Source organism: Glycine max, chromosome 5, assembly GCF_000004515.6.
Source record: "Glycine max cultivar Williams 82 chromosome 5, Glycine_max_v4.0, whole genome shotgun sequence".
Classification (NCBI taxonomy): domain Eukaryota; kingdom Viridiplantae; phylum Streptophyta; class Magnoliopsida; order Fabales; family Fabaceae; genus Glycine; species Glycine max.
This window is the reverse complement of record NC_038241.2, coordinates 6039538-6056403: the sequence shown is the minus strand read 5'-3', so window position 1 is coordinate 6056403 and position 16866 is coordinate 6039538. Positions and strand designations below refer to the sequence as shown.

General features: G+C 29.6%; 1 protein-coding gene across 2 annotated transcripts; it reads right to left on the bottom strand.

Moving 5' to 3' along the window:
• Positions 1–14822: 14822 nt before the first annotated feature.
• On the bottom strand, positions 14823–16663 carry LOC100779063 (inactive histone-lysine N-methyltransferase 2E). Of its 2 annotated transcripts, XM_003525529.5 has the most exons (4): positions 15814–16663; positions 15652–15723; positions 15527–15564; positions 14823–15188 (listed from the first exon to the last, which is right to left on the bottom strand). In XM_003525529.5, the coding sequence occupies exons 1-3, from the start codon at positions 16459–16461 to the stop codon at positions 15559–15561; spliced, it is 726 nt and encodes a 241-aa protein (XP_003525577.1). In that variant the 5' UTR covers positions 16462–16663; the 3' UTR covers positions 14823–15188; positions 15527–15558. The 2 variants fall into 2 exon arrangements, with proteins under 2 accessions (XP_003525577.1, XP_040871868.1); XM_041015934.1 differs by having other exon boundaries at positions 14823–15564.
• Between the last annotated feature and the right edge of the window lie 203 nt (positions 16664–16866).

Genomic DNA, 16866 nt, shown 5'->3' with positions numbered 1-16866 from the left:
TGATACCTAATCATGTAATGATTTCTTCGTGAGATAGGAATTATTAGTTATTCCCTTCGTGCCTATGTCTTGTCTCCGTAAAGTTATCCCTAACCTATTTTTTTATTTATTTTTTAACTTTTAGGAGTCCAAGAAATTTGATCTCTTTTATTCTATGTGTTCATTTTTAACTTTAAATAAATTATACACTAAGCTCGTTTTAAATTAAATAATACAGAAAAATGAACTTTAAAAAAACTCAGATCAAGGAATTTAATAACTAAGTCATATGTATATAACATAAACATATAAATTTCAATTGATAATTTAATTATTGGATTTATTAATGTACACATTTATTTTTTAGTATAAGAGTCTTAACAAGTTATATCATTTATGTATGTTTTTTAAAAAATATCTAATTATAATTTGTTAATATACTCATATTAAAAAAATTATAAGTATATATGCCTTAGTGAATCCTTTGCTGATGTACTATACTTTTTTTTTGGTATGAATGTATTAGTAAATTACATCATTAAAATATTTTAGGACAATATCTAGCTATAGTTTATTAAAACACTCATATTAAAAAATAAATGTGTTATGTGAACAACTTCTGTTAATTATTATCGTTTTAGAATTATGTTTAGGATTGTGACAAGTATATTCATATCTTTAAGTATATTCATATCCTTAAATCAAGTATCAACATAATGTGTCATGGTTGATAAGAAACTTTTTTCCTTAAATATTACTTACGACTTCAATCCTTAGTCTTTGTGTATGAAAAAATATCTATTAAAAGAGGTCAATACTATACACTCATATTTGTCATGAGAGATACCTCACTTGAAAAAAAAATGTTCAACTCATGAGAGATACCTCATTTTATAACACAGGGCAAGTTGAGGTAGCTATCTGTCAGGTGGGTGACTCATTATTTCACAATGGTAGCAAGTTGCACCATAAGCTTGAGAAAATAATTTTATCATTCCTTTAATCAGACTTGCCTTAATTAAGAGGATTGACACTCCTTTTCCTATATTTGTAACGCGATGCATGATGACTTAACTTTTCAAAAACATGGTAAGTTCCTTTCAGTTTAAAGTTGGGATTAGTAGCTTTATGCACTCGATCATGCTTTTTGTCTGTGTATATCTTTTTCGTGAGAGTTGTGCACTAATTAAGTTTCCCTTTGAGATCATTACTTTTGCTTTGGCATCCCTGACGATGCTATGGGTTATCAGGTCTCCAAATGACAGTTCTTTACGCTAGCTTGTACTTGAGTTATTGCTTGAAGTCCTTTCATATTTCTTGAGACATTTATTTCTTCAGGATTATTTCGATAGAGTTGCTATCATCAAAGTCTCCAATAATTTAACAGACTCGTTTTTAAGAACTGAAACTCCCAGTAATGTGAAACAACAAAAGTTAAATATGTTAACCCAAAAATTTAAGAAAATATAGAACAAATAAAAAAAAAGAGAGAGAAGAGAAGAATAACATTGGGCATGGAAATCTGCAAACCAGATATATTATTTTAATTTGTAGAATTGTATCATTCAATAAGTATCAGTATTGTATCGAAAAATAATTAATAAGCATCAATATTTTTTTAAAAAAATATTTATAGAAAACTGTAGCATGAGTATATATTCATATATAGATTGATTGCTTAAAATTAATGAGATCTTAGTTGTTTTAGTATAAAAAAAACTCAGTTGATTGATTAAGATTTATGATTGTTGTAAATCTTGTAATAATTATTTTCAATTCATTTAGATAAAAAAAGATTTGATTACTAAAATAATTTTTAATTAAATTTATAGAATTAATCAATTGGTTCTTTTAAAGTAACTAAATCAATTAAAAAGAAACCAATATAATTTTTTAATTTATACTTATAAAGAATACTATATGAGTATTTTTTTAAAAAAAAATTAATGATCAGAGAATTAAAAATTCAAGCAATTTTTCTGAAAAAAATAGAAGTTTCTGGATAAGTTAACTTTGAATTTAAAAATAAATAAAATCGATTATTGTAGGAATAAAATGTCTTAAGGCTCAATTATATCGTGAAGCTAGCAGGAGATAAATCCACAAATTTGAACTGTCATCATGCATTCCCTTCTTAGGTTTTCTTACAAACACAAAGTGAAAGATGATATATGAATTCTAAAATGGTTCGTTGGAGAAATAAATGTTAATTGGTTACATAATTATACACAAATTAATATGTGTGTTATCAATCTTTATATATATATATATTTACTGTTTTTTATATATTTTTTAAATACCGACACTATTTATAAACTGAGTATAATTAATACTATGATTAAAATTTAAATAATGTAGTTTTTTTGATAACGAGAAAATATAAATTTATACATCACATATATTAGTGATATGTCGACATTAATGTGTTAAATTAAGAAATAAGAGTCCATCCAATCTGTCTTCTTATTCTGTCACTCCTGGATTTGTCATTCTCACCTATACCATGATTGATTGTCTCACAGTCATGTCTTCCACGTAAGGTATGTTTTATTCTTGACAATGATAGAAAACTAATTTTACTTCTTTCAAGGAAATAAACACTCACGAATTTAGCCAACTAACTCATAATTTTTAACAAATCATATTAACTATTATTAAAAAAATGTCATATATTAATAAAAATAATAATCATTAAGCATATTTTATCTTGCCAATAAAAAAATTAAACATATTTTATCAATAATTTTTTATTTAAAATAATTTACTGATATAAACATTTTTAGCCTATATTAATGCTATAATATATTGATAAAATGCATTTTCATATCTTCGTAAATAAGCATAATTATTAATAAATACTATTTTCTTATAGGAAAAGATTTCTTTGACACCCCACGTGCTAATCTACACCCAAGAGAAAAAAAAAAAGAAAAAACATAGATATAATAAGTATTTGATGTAAGAAGAGAAAGATAAAAAAAAAAGAGTATAAAAAATATTAGTATCACTATCTTTTTTATATATGAAATTGAATTATAACTATTGACTTACACTCGTTCACAATGTTAATAGCCCATATTTGAAGGCTCAAATTTATGTTTAACTCACTACTACTAAAATAATACGTAACATGATGACATTTTTGTAATATTAGAATGAATATTATAGTTTGGATTTTGACAATCAATATAAAATGTTAATGCTTCACAAATAATAAAAAAAATCTGTAAAAAAGAAAAAAAGAAGTAATAATACTATTCTTTACAAATAATATTACTTCTTTTTCTTCTTGACCAAAAAAAAATATCATTTGTGAAGATTCTTTTATGGATCTGATCAATTTTTATGTTTTGGGCTTATTATCTTTTTTATTTGGATTTTTTAATTTTATTTTAGCCTCTAATATAAATTTTAATCAGTCAAAATATCTAAATTCTTTATTTGTTACAATTTTTAGTCACTATTATCAATTAAGAGCATAAATTTTTTTAATCAAATTTTGTCATTTTATTTAATTTTAATATTTAATCATATTTTTAGGTGCATGTATATTAACTTGATTCCATTATAAACACTTAAATTTATTTTATTTAAGATAGTTGGAATAAAAAAAAAGATAAATAAATTTAGAGGAATATTTAGAATACACACACTCTTTCAAACACACTCATTCTAATAATTAAAATTTATTAAAAAATATAAAATCAGAAAAAAAAACATTAAATACGATAAAACACTCAAAATTTTATCTTTTTTTAGTAAATTTTAATCATTAAAATATTTTAGAAAATATGTTGTTAATAAAACTTATGCCACACTTGTCGTCCAAGAAAGGCCGTACACTAATATACAGTTATATTTGAAGAAAAAAACAGATTTCAAGATGATAATTATAGTAGATCTTACATATATTTCTTTCATTTTATGCTATATTGACTAAAATCAACGATGGAAATATTCTCAATATACATATAAATTTATTTTTATAAGGGTGTAATAAGAATTATAAGATTCTCTTTCACCGTCTCAGCTCATGGTGTGGCAAACCCACGTGAATCCTACTTGGCGCTTCTATTCATTGACAGACAGCAAAGTACACGTGTATATGTTCGTCTACCCCACGTGCAAACTTGGTCAAAGTTACTTTGTTTTTATTTTGCTGAATCTGGTCCACGGTCAAACCTCACTTTTCCTAAATCAGTATCCTCATTGTAATTGTTTTGTTAACAAATAATTATAACTAGGCTTTTTAGGCATATATTATGCAGAATGAGTTGTGTAGTCTATTAACAATTATATGCATCACTAGTGACTTATCACTTTTGTCTTATCCAAGAATTATTTGCTTATCAGAAAACTTTCAATTTTATTTTTAAAGTTATATATATGTTAATCATATTTTTTTAAAAAAATTAATCACTAAATTAACCTGTTAAATATTTAAATCATTTTTATATTATTCTTTTTTTAAAAAAATCTAAGATATGAGTTGTGATAAAATTAGTTCATTAAATATATAAAACATCACTATATTTATGTTTATCAATGGTTAAATTGTGATAAAAATATTTTTAAAAAAAACTAATTTGATGGTAGTTAAAACTTTGAATGATTAATTTCATGAAAATTTTGGAAGATTAAAGAGAGACGAAAAAATCTCTAAAACCTAATTTAGTGATGAAATACCATAGTGATGCATATAATTATAAAATACCATGCTGAGAATTTTCAGATAATAATGGAAATTCTTATGTAAGTATGTTATTAGGATCGTGCACTTAATACCATATGATATTTTGGATTCGACTTTTTATAATAAAAGTCTTATTTAGAAGATAAAGTAAGAAAGCTTAATAATTAATTTAAAAAGATCAATGGTATTAAAATATCCACTGTTGATTTTTCACTAAGATCGATTAATGTACTACTCCTACCCACTTTAAAAAATCAAGGTATTTTACATAAGAATTTGATTCTTTAAAGAGATGTTAGAAAGTTTTTTTTTTAAAAAAAAAAAAAGAAGAGAAAGTAAAGGTGTATCTGACATTGAAATTTTTATCAGAATGAAGCATCAAGCACATATACCATTTGATGCATGACATTTTACTTATGAATTTGAATACTTTAAAGTGAGGTGATGTCATAAAGTGAGCAAATGAGGGTGCATATATTATTGATTTCTAGTGGAATAAGTATGAGTTATGTCAGTTCAAATTAGTAGTAAACACAATTTTCTTACTTTACACACGTATATTTATTTACTTTGAAGAAATTAAATCCCTTAGATAAATATGTTATTGATATCTTATACCTCAATTATTCTATTTAGTTTTTTTATTGTTACCTATAGTTAAATTATAAATAAAAAATAAAAAATACTAAATTCCAATGAAAAACTATAATAATCAAAACACTTGACGTGATAATTTTAAACTAGTACATATAACTTGGTGATCCAAAAAACTAGCAAACATGAAAGTTATTTTCCAAAATAAATTAGAGCAACGAAATTATCCAAAGAAAATTTTGGTATTAATTGAGATAAAACTTAACCAAATACTCTACAATAAGAAATTTTGTGTAGGATGAATAATAAGAAAAAAGACTTACGATAAGAAAATATTTCATATATCAAATGCATGATGATATATGCCAAAGTATTATATGGCGAGTAATATATAGAACACGATTTTGTATAGGTTTGCTTGCTTTTTTAGTAGTAATACCTTAATTTAGGATTGTGTGACATTTTATTTTTTAAATTTTCCTTTGAATTAATAAGTTATTTACAAAAAAATTAAATTTAGTTTCCTTGTCTATTTTCTTTTACTATGAACTCTCAATCATAATTTTATCCAAATATGTGAGATTTTGTGATGAAATTGAAATATAAATAATATTAGCAGTTTAGAAGAAATTTAGTGAAAAATTAGTAAAATATTATAAGATATAAGATTAGAGTTTAAGTTGGGGGGGGGGGGGTTAACTTTTAAATAAAATTCAATATTATAAAAATGAATTTTGAATATTTTTTTAATTTATTCAATATATAAACCTTTTTTGAGAGAGTGAAAAAAAATAAGAATTTGAATTTTTTAAATAAAAGATAATTGACAAAGATGTAGTAATAAATTTACTTGATTGGAAATCAAGAAAACCTTACAAAAAATTTAAATAACCTGCAATCTAAATTAGACTGAAAAAAATATAATCAATACTTTTGGTATAAGAGAAAAATTAATGGTTATGCACATTATAAAAATTTGTATCTAATTATTCAATCATATTTTATGTATGATATATTTATCGACTTTTAAAATAATTATTTTAAAATATGTAAAATTATTTTATATTATTGGTACATAAATATTAAATTATTTATATAATACCCATTATTGTATAATTCATTTTTCTCCCTGAGCTTCCTCTCACCTTCTTAACCGGTTTAGTCGGTGATCCCCTAGTCGTCTGAGTCTGATTAATTAATCATTAAACAACTAGAGACAGTGGGATTGCGGGATTCTCCACACGTGCACATGCAACCATCTTCTAGGAACAGTTGCAAAGCCCACTTGGCTTAAGATATTCGTAATGTAGGCATTATTATTAAAATATATGGCCATGTGACCGGCTTAGCTGCTAATCATGTGATTAACGGTTTCACGGATCGTTTACGTGGATGTGTAACATCGATGATTAAATTCCTCTTTGCACGTACGATTATTGCTTTTTATAACAAAAGACTCCAAGTTGGTTAGACCTTTACTCACAAGTTGTATGAGATTAGTTTTCCACGATAAAGGTTCCAATTTTTAATTAGAAAAGTATTTATGTTTATGCTTCGACCTTAAGTTTGTAAATATTGTTAGAATTTTTGTATTTAAAGTATTATCCGCTTAGGTATTTAATTGATCATCATTATTTTATTCTTAATAAAAGATGCATTGATAATGGATTGAAAAAAATTAATATTTATAAATGACTCTGATTCTTAAGTAATGTAGGACTTTATGGTTGCCACACCAAGTCTCTCCCCCTTTCGTCAAGGCTAAAGAGTAAGAATGGCCTAAGCCCTTCTTCTAATAAGAATGTTTCAGCTTAAAGTTCACAATCATTAGAATCCTTAAATTTAAAGTATTATCTGCTTAGATAATTAGTCAATTGTCACGGTTTTGTTCTTAGTAAAAGACATATGTCTCAATGGATTGAGAGAAAAATGTGTTTATAAACAGTTTTTGACATCAATTCTTAAATGATATGGAACTTTATGATGATTTAAACAATTATAAAAACTTTACATTTTAATTCTTATAATTTTAAATATTGATTTTTACTCCTTAGTTTTTTTAATACTATTTTTTTTATCTCTTTTAGTCTTTATCCATATCATTTCATTTCCTTTTAGTCCTTATGACAATGACTAAATGAGATTAAAAATGATATATAAATGAACTAATATGAGATAATTTTTAAGTACAGAAAATAATATAAAAAGGTTTTACAATTATGAGAATCAAATGAATAATCAAATCTGTTTAATTCATATTTTTTTAGATGTCGCCTATATATAAAACTATAAAACCGGTGCACTAATGGACATCAATGCCTGCTAATTAAATAATCTTGAAGACCATGACTGATCTAGGAATGAAGGGTATGGTTGGAACTAAAAGAGAACGATCTAATAGATTTGGCAGATGATGTTCTGGTTGAAAGCATGTTTCCATTAATTGGTAAAGATTTTATATGCAACATAATAGGGGAATGACAGAGTATCTATTAAGGCACATGATGGTGCAATGATTTATTTATAAATAAATAAATACCAGGATATGGGTAGTGTCTCCTGTATGCTTCTTTTAATTTATTGTTATTATTTATATAGTACTATTGGTGGCTTACACTAACCCAATTATTTCCTTTCTCGATTCTTCAAATGATGAAAGGTTCCTATACAATTATATCAAAGATAGGGTAATGATTATTAGCTTATTATAGATAAATTATATATTCTGTTCAAAGTTTATTTTCTTCTTTGAAGTTCCATTCAAATTTAACGAGGATTTATAAAAACTAAGCACACGCTTAGGACCAAAATTGAAAATGACTTAGGATTATAAATGATTTTTTTTTTCACAATTATATTGATATGAAATATTTACTAGTTTTACTAATGACTAATTTCTATTAAAAAATTTAACTGACTACCTTTAATAAAATATTCCCTTCTAATCAATTTTTTTCATCCACAAAATTAACATAAAATCTTACTAAAAAAACACTAAAAATTGAGGTCAAAATCACAAGACCACCAACTTATTGGTATTATTACAAATGATTTGGGTAACAAGGCTATATATGTGTAGGTGCCTTGCTGTGAGCATGAGAGGGTCATCTGGTTGGAATAAATAATGCAAAAACGGCAAGAGTGTCCCCTACTATCCAGATTTAGTGAGCAATTAAGGAGGCTTTTTGTTGGAGTAAAGCATGGTCCACTTGCATTATTATATTGTAGATTATAGATTGGAGATTAGGGTTCTAATTTTTATGGCTTATTTTCTTTGGAATAACTTAAGATTGAAAGTGAGAAATGAGTTTTTTTATGGATTCATCGGATTGCTTGCAATCAATCCCACGCGAAGTTTCGGACCATTTGCCTACTTGATATCTAGGATTATAGGTCATCGCGCGCTTAAATAATGATTGCTTACCTAATATCACTAATATTATTATTAGTACAACAATATAATAATGATGAGAAATTATATTAATCACCTTCGTATCTAATGTTCTTAACTGGTTAATTGGTCGTTAGAAGTAAATATAAAAAAGACATAATAATGCAAATTATGATTCAAGCCTGCAGTTTCAACTGTTATTAAATATAGAAACTTTATTTAGAATTTCTCTTTAGCATTTTCCTATACAAGAATGTGAATTGTTAAGTTTTGTTTGAATATATTTTCCTATAAATAATTGTAAGAGAATAAAATAAGAAACTAAAATGAATTGAGTTTTTCTATAACTCACGACAACATTAAAAGTTTTTTACAGTGATATTTGCCATTGACAAATCGCAAATGTTCGGAAAATAGTTTTTGTTAGCAAAAAATTATTGTAGCATGGCAATACAAGAAGTGTTGTTGTGAAAAGTACTGTAGTGATATTTGATGTCACTGTTATACTTATGTTTTAACATCAATAATTGTTGTCATTATGAGACATTTGTTTTTGCCACAACTGATATGTGATAATCATCAAAGTCGTTGTCATATCTTACATGACTTAATGATCATTTTTGCAATGAAAAATATTCTTTCTCATCAACCCAAATGGCCACAATAAGATGGTTTTTCTTAACAAATGGTATTCTTCCAATTAAATATCTTTTCTTAACAACTAAAGTTTTTACAGTAAAGTATCTTTTCTCAGAAATATTGATTATTGTTATATCTTGAATTTTCTTAATAACAAAAGTTTGCGACCATAAATTACTATTTCTCAACAACTTACAACATTGCAAAATTTTATATCAATATTAGATTTTATTTTGATAATCATTTAATAAAAATAATATTAACGAGAACAATTGAATTATCATAAATATTTTAAATTATTAAGGTATATACACCTTTAAACACAAACGACAACTTATGTATAACTGTATGAATAATTTATAACCTTGCAAAATATTTTTAATTTATTTTAATAAATTTTAGGGAAAATATTAAAATATATTGTATTCCTTTTCTGTAGGTTTTAGAATTAATTTATTGATAAATTTTAATGTAATAAGCTATTGTTGAACTAATGCATAATTATATGTTTAACAAAGTGTCCCGTTACCAAGTTTTACATTTTCTTTTGAAATCAAAACATAGGCTACATCTGCATCTTTCTCATTTTTTACTTTTGGATCGAAATCCCTTGTTTTCTTTTGGTCCAAAATCCTTGTACTGTTTTGTATTGGGTCCAGCTCTGTCTCTAACGGAGTGATCTAATGGTGTTTTTTTTTTTTTTTCTGAACTTCCCATATTATTTTCAGAATGATCACTCGGAAAGAAATATGAAAAATGCTGGAAACAATTGGGGAAGTGTAGGAGGACGATAACCATACGAAGTTGAAGAAGGGAGGAACAATGCAACATAGACCCACCATTGGAGGATTCGGCAAATTGTAAAGATACAATTGCTTCCTGCACACTATTTTTTACTACCTGCACCTCCTTTGTTCAAATATCCCAAGCCTGCCCTCCATGGAACCTCCGTCAGAAACTGCCACCATCATTCCTCCATCATCACCATGGTTGCTCCTTTTTCATCCATCTGAAACCTCTGACACTAGTTGCCCTCCATAGATCACTGTTTGTTGCTCTACGTCAAAGAGGTAAGTTCCTAGGGTCTATTTTATGTGATTATATTTCTGGATAGGAGAATGCAAAATATACACAAAATAATCGAGCACTTCCAGATTTTCCATTCCAGAATTATGCAGGAATGGACAATCCAAAAAACAACATATTTTCTGAATTGTAGACAGGGTGCAAGAAGCAAAACATGGGGAGCAGGAAGCAAATGCCTAATAAAATCTGCTCGTAACTTAAATCAAGAATGAGTATTAGGCTTTAGCGCCAGTCGAGTCATATGGGCTGACAAGGGACAATTTGTATTTTTTGAGAAGGGACTCAGTTTTTAGAGTTTAATTTAGGGCTTAAAAAATTTTCGCTCCTTATAAAATAAATGTTTTTTTTTCTTTTCATTTTAGTATTGTAAGTGCTTTTGTTTTGATTTTAGCCTTTTAAAGATTTTTTTTAATGTGTTGTCAAGAAACAACATTAAATGATGATGTAATACTGACTTTATCAACCCATTAACTTGTTGTGTCAACAAAAACAAAAAATTCTGATAGGATTATCAGGTATAAATTTTTTGGTGATTTATCCTTTTAAATTTTCATATGTTTAAAATAGTTGATGATATCATCTTAATTGATAATGAATTTAAAAATATAATTTACTAAAAAAATATTACATGTCACTACAATCTAAGATTCTTTGACGATGTGACAAATCAATAAAGGTTAGTATCACTATTTTGTCATCAACTATTATTGTTAATTGATAACATAGATAAAAATAAAAATAAAAACAAATCTTTAAAGGACTAATCTACTCCCCCAATAAAAATAAACTTGGACAAACAGGTATTTAAGTCAATCATTTCAAAGTGTAAAGAGCTCCTTAGTATGATTCACAATTCTTGAAGTTTACATGTAGACAAGCCAACCAAGTTGTTTACTCTTTGTCCAAAATGTTTTGGTTTTATGATAGTCCACGGGTTTTTAAGTATATGTAATTCTGATTGAATTCATGATCTTATAAATAAGCATATTGTAGAAAAAAATGTCTTAAGTCTTAATATAAATACACTTTTATATTATCATTCAATCATAGATGATATAATTGTTTATATCTTTAATAATTATTTAGAAGTTATATTTAAAATAATTTCTAACTAGATAACTGTAAAAAAGACTTAAAACAACAGTGCATAGAAAAATATAAATCAAATTGTATTTTTTATACATTTTTTAAAAATTGTACACCTCAACATTTTATTTTTTAAAATACCCACTATTTTTTAAAAACTAAGTCAGTCTTTTTTTGAATTTAGAGATTTTACAATTTCATCTAAATCTTTCTTCTCTTTCCTTTCAACGATTTATCTCAAAACATTTTGACATTTTCTCATTGCCCGTCTTCTCACACGGGCACTGTCTCCTTCAACTTCCATCTTTCCAAATACGAGTTACTCTGAATGTTTGAGAATTTTAGACAAATGACAAGCGAGATTTGGGCTTTAGTTTAGGTCCATTTGCACCCCATATTTGAGTCCAAGTTGGATTTCTTATTTTTGGTGAAATGGGAAAGGGAATTACTGTTGCACCTCCTAGATTATTATTGCACTCCCATTTTCTTAAATTTTTTTGTAAAGGAACAAAATTACCCCTCTTACCTTTGCTGAACCCCTTCCCTTTGCCCTCTTCCCTCACATGGTTGCAATGGAACCATGATTTTGTTGTATTTAGAACACAACTGTATTACGATTTTGTTTTGCATTTGGCACAAACAAAAACGGAATCACATTTTTATCGTAGTATAAGAGTTGCAAAAAATAAAATGAAAATACATATCCATTGTATAAAATATACAATAAAAATGTATTTTTGTTGTAGTATATTAAAGTGAAAAAAAATCAAAATGAAATTACTTTTTTGTAACAATAGAAACGTGTTTGCTCTGATTTTTTTCATATCCCAAATACTACAATGAAAATATGTTTTCATTGTATAAAATATGAGATTTTATTAGGCATTTGCTTTAGATTTTGAGAGTAATTCCTGGGATTCCTTCTATCTTTAAACACTAAATCATTGACATTAAGTGGGATTGAATCGGTGGAATAAATAGCCACTACCTTAGCTACTTGCGAAGTCTTTTGCACATTATTTAATCCTATATCATTTTGTCTTCCGTTACTTTTTTCCTTTCTTTGTACAAATAACCATTCTCCATGTAATTGAATACTTTTCATATTCCCATTATTATCCTCACAATCACTCAGCAAAAACAAAAAGTTATTATCCTCACAATTAATTTCAGGAATATTAGAAACATTTGTTACCTTATTCTGTTATGTATTGCTTTGGAATCTCCAGGTTGAGGCGTCGTCACTTGTGTTGCAACTTGTGATGGTTTAGATAACAAAACTTCTAACGCATTCAACTAAATCTACAACTATCTTTATGTTGTGTATTCATATTCACATTTATAATTATAAATGTCTTTCATGTGATACAAATGGTCTTTAACATTAACCATTCCCACAACCGAATTTTGAAGGTTAACTTTCGCGCACACCCAACTAAATCTGCCATGATCTTTATACAATGTATTCATATCCACCTTTATGATTACATATGTCTTCCATATGATTATAATGATCTTTAACGTTAACCATTTAGACAACCAAATTATGAAGGTTAACTTTCGCACACATCCAACCAAGTCTTCCATGATCTTCATGCAACAGATTCATATCCACCTTTATGATTACAAATGCCTTCCATGTGATACCAATGGTCTTTAACGTTAACCATTCAGACAATCGAACGATAAAGGTTAACTTTCACTCACACCCAACCATATCTACCATGATCTTTATGCAACGTATTCATATTCACCTTTATGATTATAGATGTCTTCCATGTGATGCCAATGGTCTTTAACGTTAATCGTCCCCACAACCGAATTATATATGAAGGTTAAGTTCCACGCACGTCCAACCAAATCTACCATGATCTTCATGCAACGTATTCATATCCACCTTTATGCGCTTACTAATTACAGATGCCAAACGCAGAAGGAAGCTTTCATAAAAAAAAAAAACACCATATTTAAATTGGGGAAGCAAACCCACTCCAATGTACTATTAATCGTATCTACTTCTGCCATGATTTCCGATGACCATGTTTTCACAATTAAGTAGTGGCCAAGATCAGCCGCGGGTCTCCATTCATAACCTTTTTCTCATTTGAGGAATCAAACTTAACCATGAAATATCCATGGTCAACATCCTTGAAATCAAATCCTTGTTGAAGTTTCTACAACGACTTCAACTTTGAGAGTTTAGTACTTTAGTTGGATATCCAATATTTTTACGAAGAAGTTTAATGACAAGGGCCTCAGTTCACATCTCGCATAATTCGTTAAAATAATCCTCAACAATGATCTTCAAAAGTTAAGGGTTTCCATCTTCAAACTCCATTTTGAGAAAGTTGCTTTGTCTCAAAGGACACATTTTCGCACCATGGTTGTCTAGAGGAATTGCCGCCGGTCATACTCCATGGAAAGAACTAACAGAGATAAACTCGAGAGCAGTCCATCTTTGCATTTAAATCACAATAAATATTTACATAGTATTAGAAAAAACAATTATATCAAAATTTATTAATATCAAAATCACCTGGATTAATCAAATCAATTTCATTTAAAAATATACATTTCGTATTTTTTTTTCTTTGAAAGCCTCCACACATGGTAAGAGAGTAAAACGAAACACACGGAATCTGGGTGAATCTGTCCTTCACACCGACATACATGAATCTTTACGTTACAATTCAGTACTGTTCACTCAAACTTTCTTTAAAAAAAATGCCCATGGAATGGAAACATGTACAAAAGGCTAAATCAAACATTCATATGATCAAGTCAAAAATTGAACTGAAACCCTGAGCAAGAAAGGGAAACCCTTGCTGTATCAGTGTATCCCGAGCAGTGTTACTAAAAAGTAAATTTGCCCAAGTGCACAAGACAATAAATTAATATGTAAAATAGATTCTTTGGCAACCACTTAAGACACAAACGACACAAATACCTGACTCTATCCTGAATCATGATCCCCCAGGTCTTTCACAAAATAGAAATGTATATTCCAAGGACACAAACTATTTATGTGCAGCATACATGCCGAACATTGCCATGTAAAATAGAGTATGCATCGATCATACAGTTTGACAAAAAAACAAAAAAACATTGAAAAAAAAAAAGCAAAATTAAATTGGGGGCGAAAAAAATTGAAATTCTTATTGAGATTGATGTAGAACACATCGGAGAAAACAACAGCATTGTATCTTTCAATCCACAATGGTGTTGAATTTCAAGTGAGAGGGCACACTACACCTGTCGTCTTCCTCTTCCATCCAGGGTGCAAAAGTTCGTTGCAGTGTCAATTCAAACAAATAATAATAACTCAAAAAAGACAAAACTTTACAAACAAACCAATGCACTAAAATGACTCTTTCATATTATAATGCTTGATTATCCCCAACTACAGGCTCGGGTTAGGTTATGTTACAATCAGATTTAACAAATTTCAATCTATTTTTAAAGCCTCTCCCAATAGATGGTTAGGATTAAGATCATCATGCAAAAACCAAAAGGAAGTGTGAATCAAACCAATTAACAATATGAAATCAAAATATACATATGGAAAGGCATCAAAAGCATGCAACCAGTGCAGTGAATTTCAACCTCAAACAGGGTTATTTCCGCTTCGGGAGCTAGGGAGTAAGAATGCAGAAGCAGTGCGCCTCCAACGAATTGAACCGATGATTTGGCTAATTAACTACAAGCTTTGCTACCCTAAGCCTGTCAAACATCAAAAACCATTTGATGCATCAGAAAATTAACTTAAGAAAACCAACCAAAAGCTCTGAACTGAAAAGAAAAGATTATCACTGCATTGCATTCAACTCTATTAATTAATCTATATATATATATATATTTCCTTTCCTTATAGCAATATATAAACTACTACTACTACTACTAAAAATCAACTAAAGCTGCCCCTTGCATCTAAAACCCTAGTGTGCCGCAAAACAACACAAGCAAGGAAATGAGCATCATCATCATGGTTCGTTTCTAAATTCCAAATTTCCAATCCAACATTTTCGGTTTCCTCTTTACAAAATTCCACGCCTCTGTACCTCCAATCTCCCAAGACCTTCCTAAATTCTCTTCACCTCTGCAAGAAATCAAACCATAAACGGTGTATCAGTTTCCTCGTCAAAATCCAAAAAAGAAAAAACAAACATTGGAAAAAAGAGAGAACCTTGGTGGGTGTATCAGCGACTCTGTAAGCATCAGCAGTTATCCCCACTAACCATAAGCCAGGGAAAACACTCTAAAATAAAATATAAATAAAAATTAGAAAAAACAAAAGCATGAAAAAGTTGAAAGGAGTTGAGAAAGTGAAGAGATGCGGCGGGCTTACATCCATTTGTTTCTGGACATTCTTGGGCCGTTTCCTGGGCCTGCGAGCGGGCCTGGAGCCCGTCATGACGAAGATGTCTTCTTCGATCTCTTCACGGGAGAGAGCGATCCAGAACTTCCTCTTCTCCTTCTTCTCACTGCACTGCGTGTCCGAGAACCCGCGGAGCCGGAGCGACTTCGGCGCCGGGTTGTTGTCGCCGCCGTCGAGGAATTCTCCGTTGTTGGTGGCGTGATGGTGGTGGTGGTGGTGGTTTCGGGAAGGTCCGGTGCCGATCTCGAGGGCGGTCTTGTTGGGGAGGAGCGCGGGTTTGCGGGGGCGTAGCTTCCACGGCTTCTGCACGGAGTCGTCGGCGTCGTCGTCGTGCGGTGGTTGTGGTGGAGGCGGCGGCGGTGGTGGTTTGAGGGGGAGTGAGAATCGGTTGCGCGCGGTTCTGGATCCGAGGCGGTGGGGGCGGGAGTCGGGGTCGGAGGAGTCGGGCTCGGAGGCGTGATCGGAGGGACGGCGGAAGCGGTGGTGGTGGGCGGCGTTGGTGGTGTTGTTCTTGCCGCTGGCGCCCCATTTCAAGAAGGGGAGGGCAAAGTTGTGCAGAGGCTGCGACTTCACCGGAGCCGGAGCCGGAGCCGGAGCCGGAGCCGGTGCGGTGGCCATTGAGAAAGCACAAAACAATATCTCTCTCTCTGAGTAGCTTCGGAAGGAGTGTGGTTTGGTTCTTTCATTCTTTCTTTCATTGTGTTGTGCTGCTACTTAAATTCTTATGAGTCTTGTTCGCATTTTTACCCTTTATCTTTCTCTTTATTACCCTTCATTCTTCCATCCATTGTCCCATTTTGGATTTTAGGGTCCCAATCCCAATTCCACGGCCCACTCTCCCACTCTTATATAAACCATTTGCTCCTAACCGCAACGTTCCTGTGACCTAAAGAAAATAAAATAAAACAAGATTAATGGCTGTAGAAATGAACCAATTTGATCTTTTGATCAAATTTTATCCAAATATTAATAAATACCTTATTTGTTATATTTTACTAAAATATCTATTCTTTTTTACTAAAA

Bases quoted from the DNA above. Each gene is read 5' to 3' on its own strand.
- LOC100779063 (XM_041015934.1), bottom strand. From the start codon at position 16,461: ATGGCCACCGCACCGGCTCCGGCTCCGGCTCCGGCTCCGGCTCCGGTG. The intron at 15,724-15,813 runs GTAAGCCCGCCG...ATTTTATTTTAG, and splicing joins ATGTCCAGAAACAAATGGAT to AGTGTTTTCCCTGGCTTATG.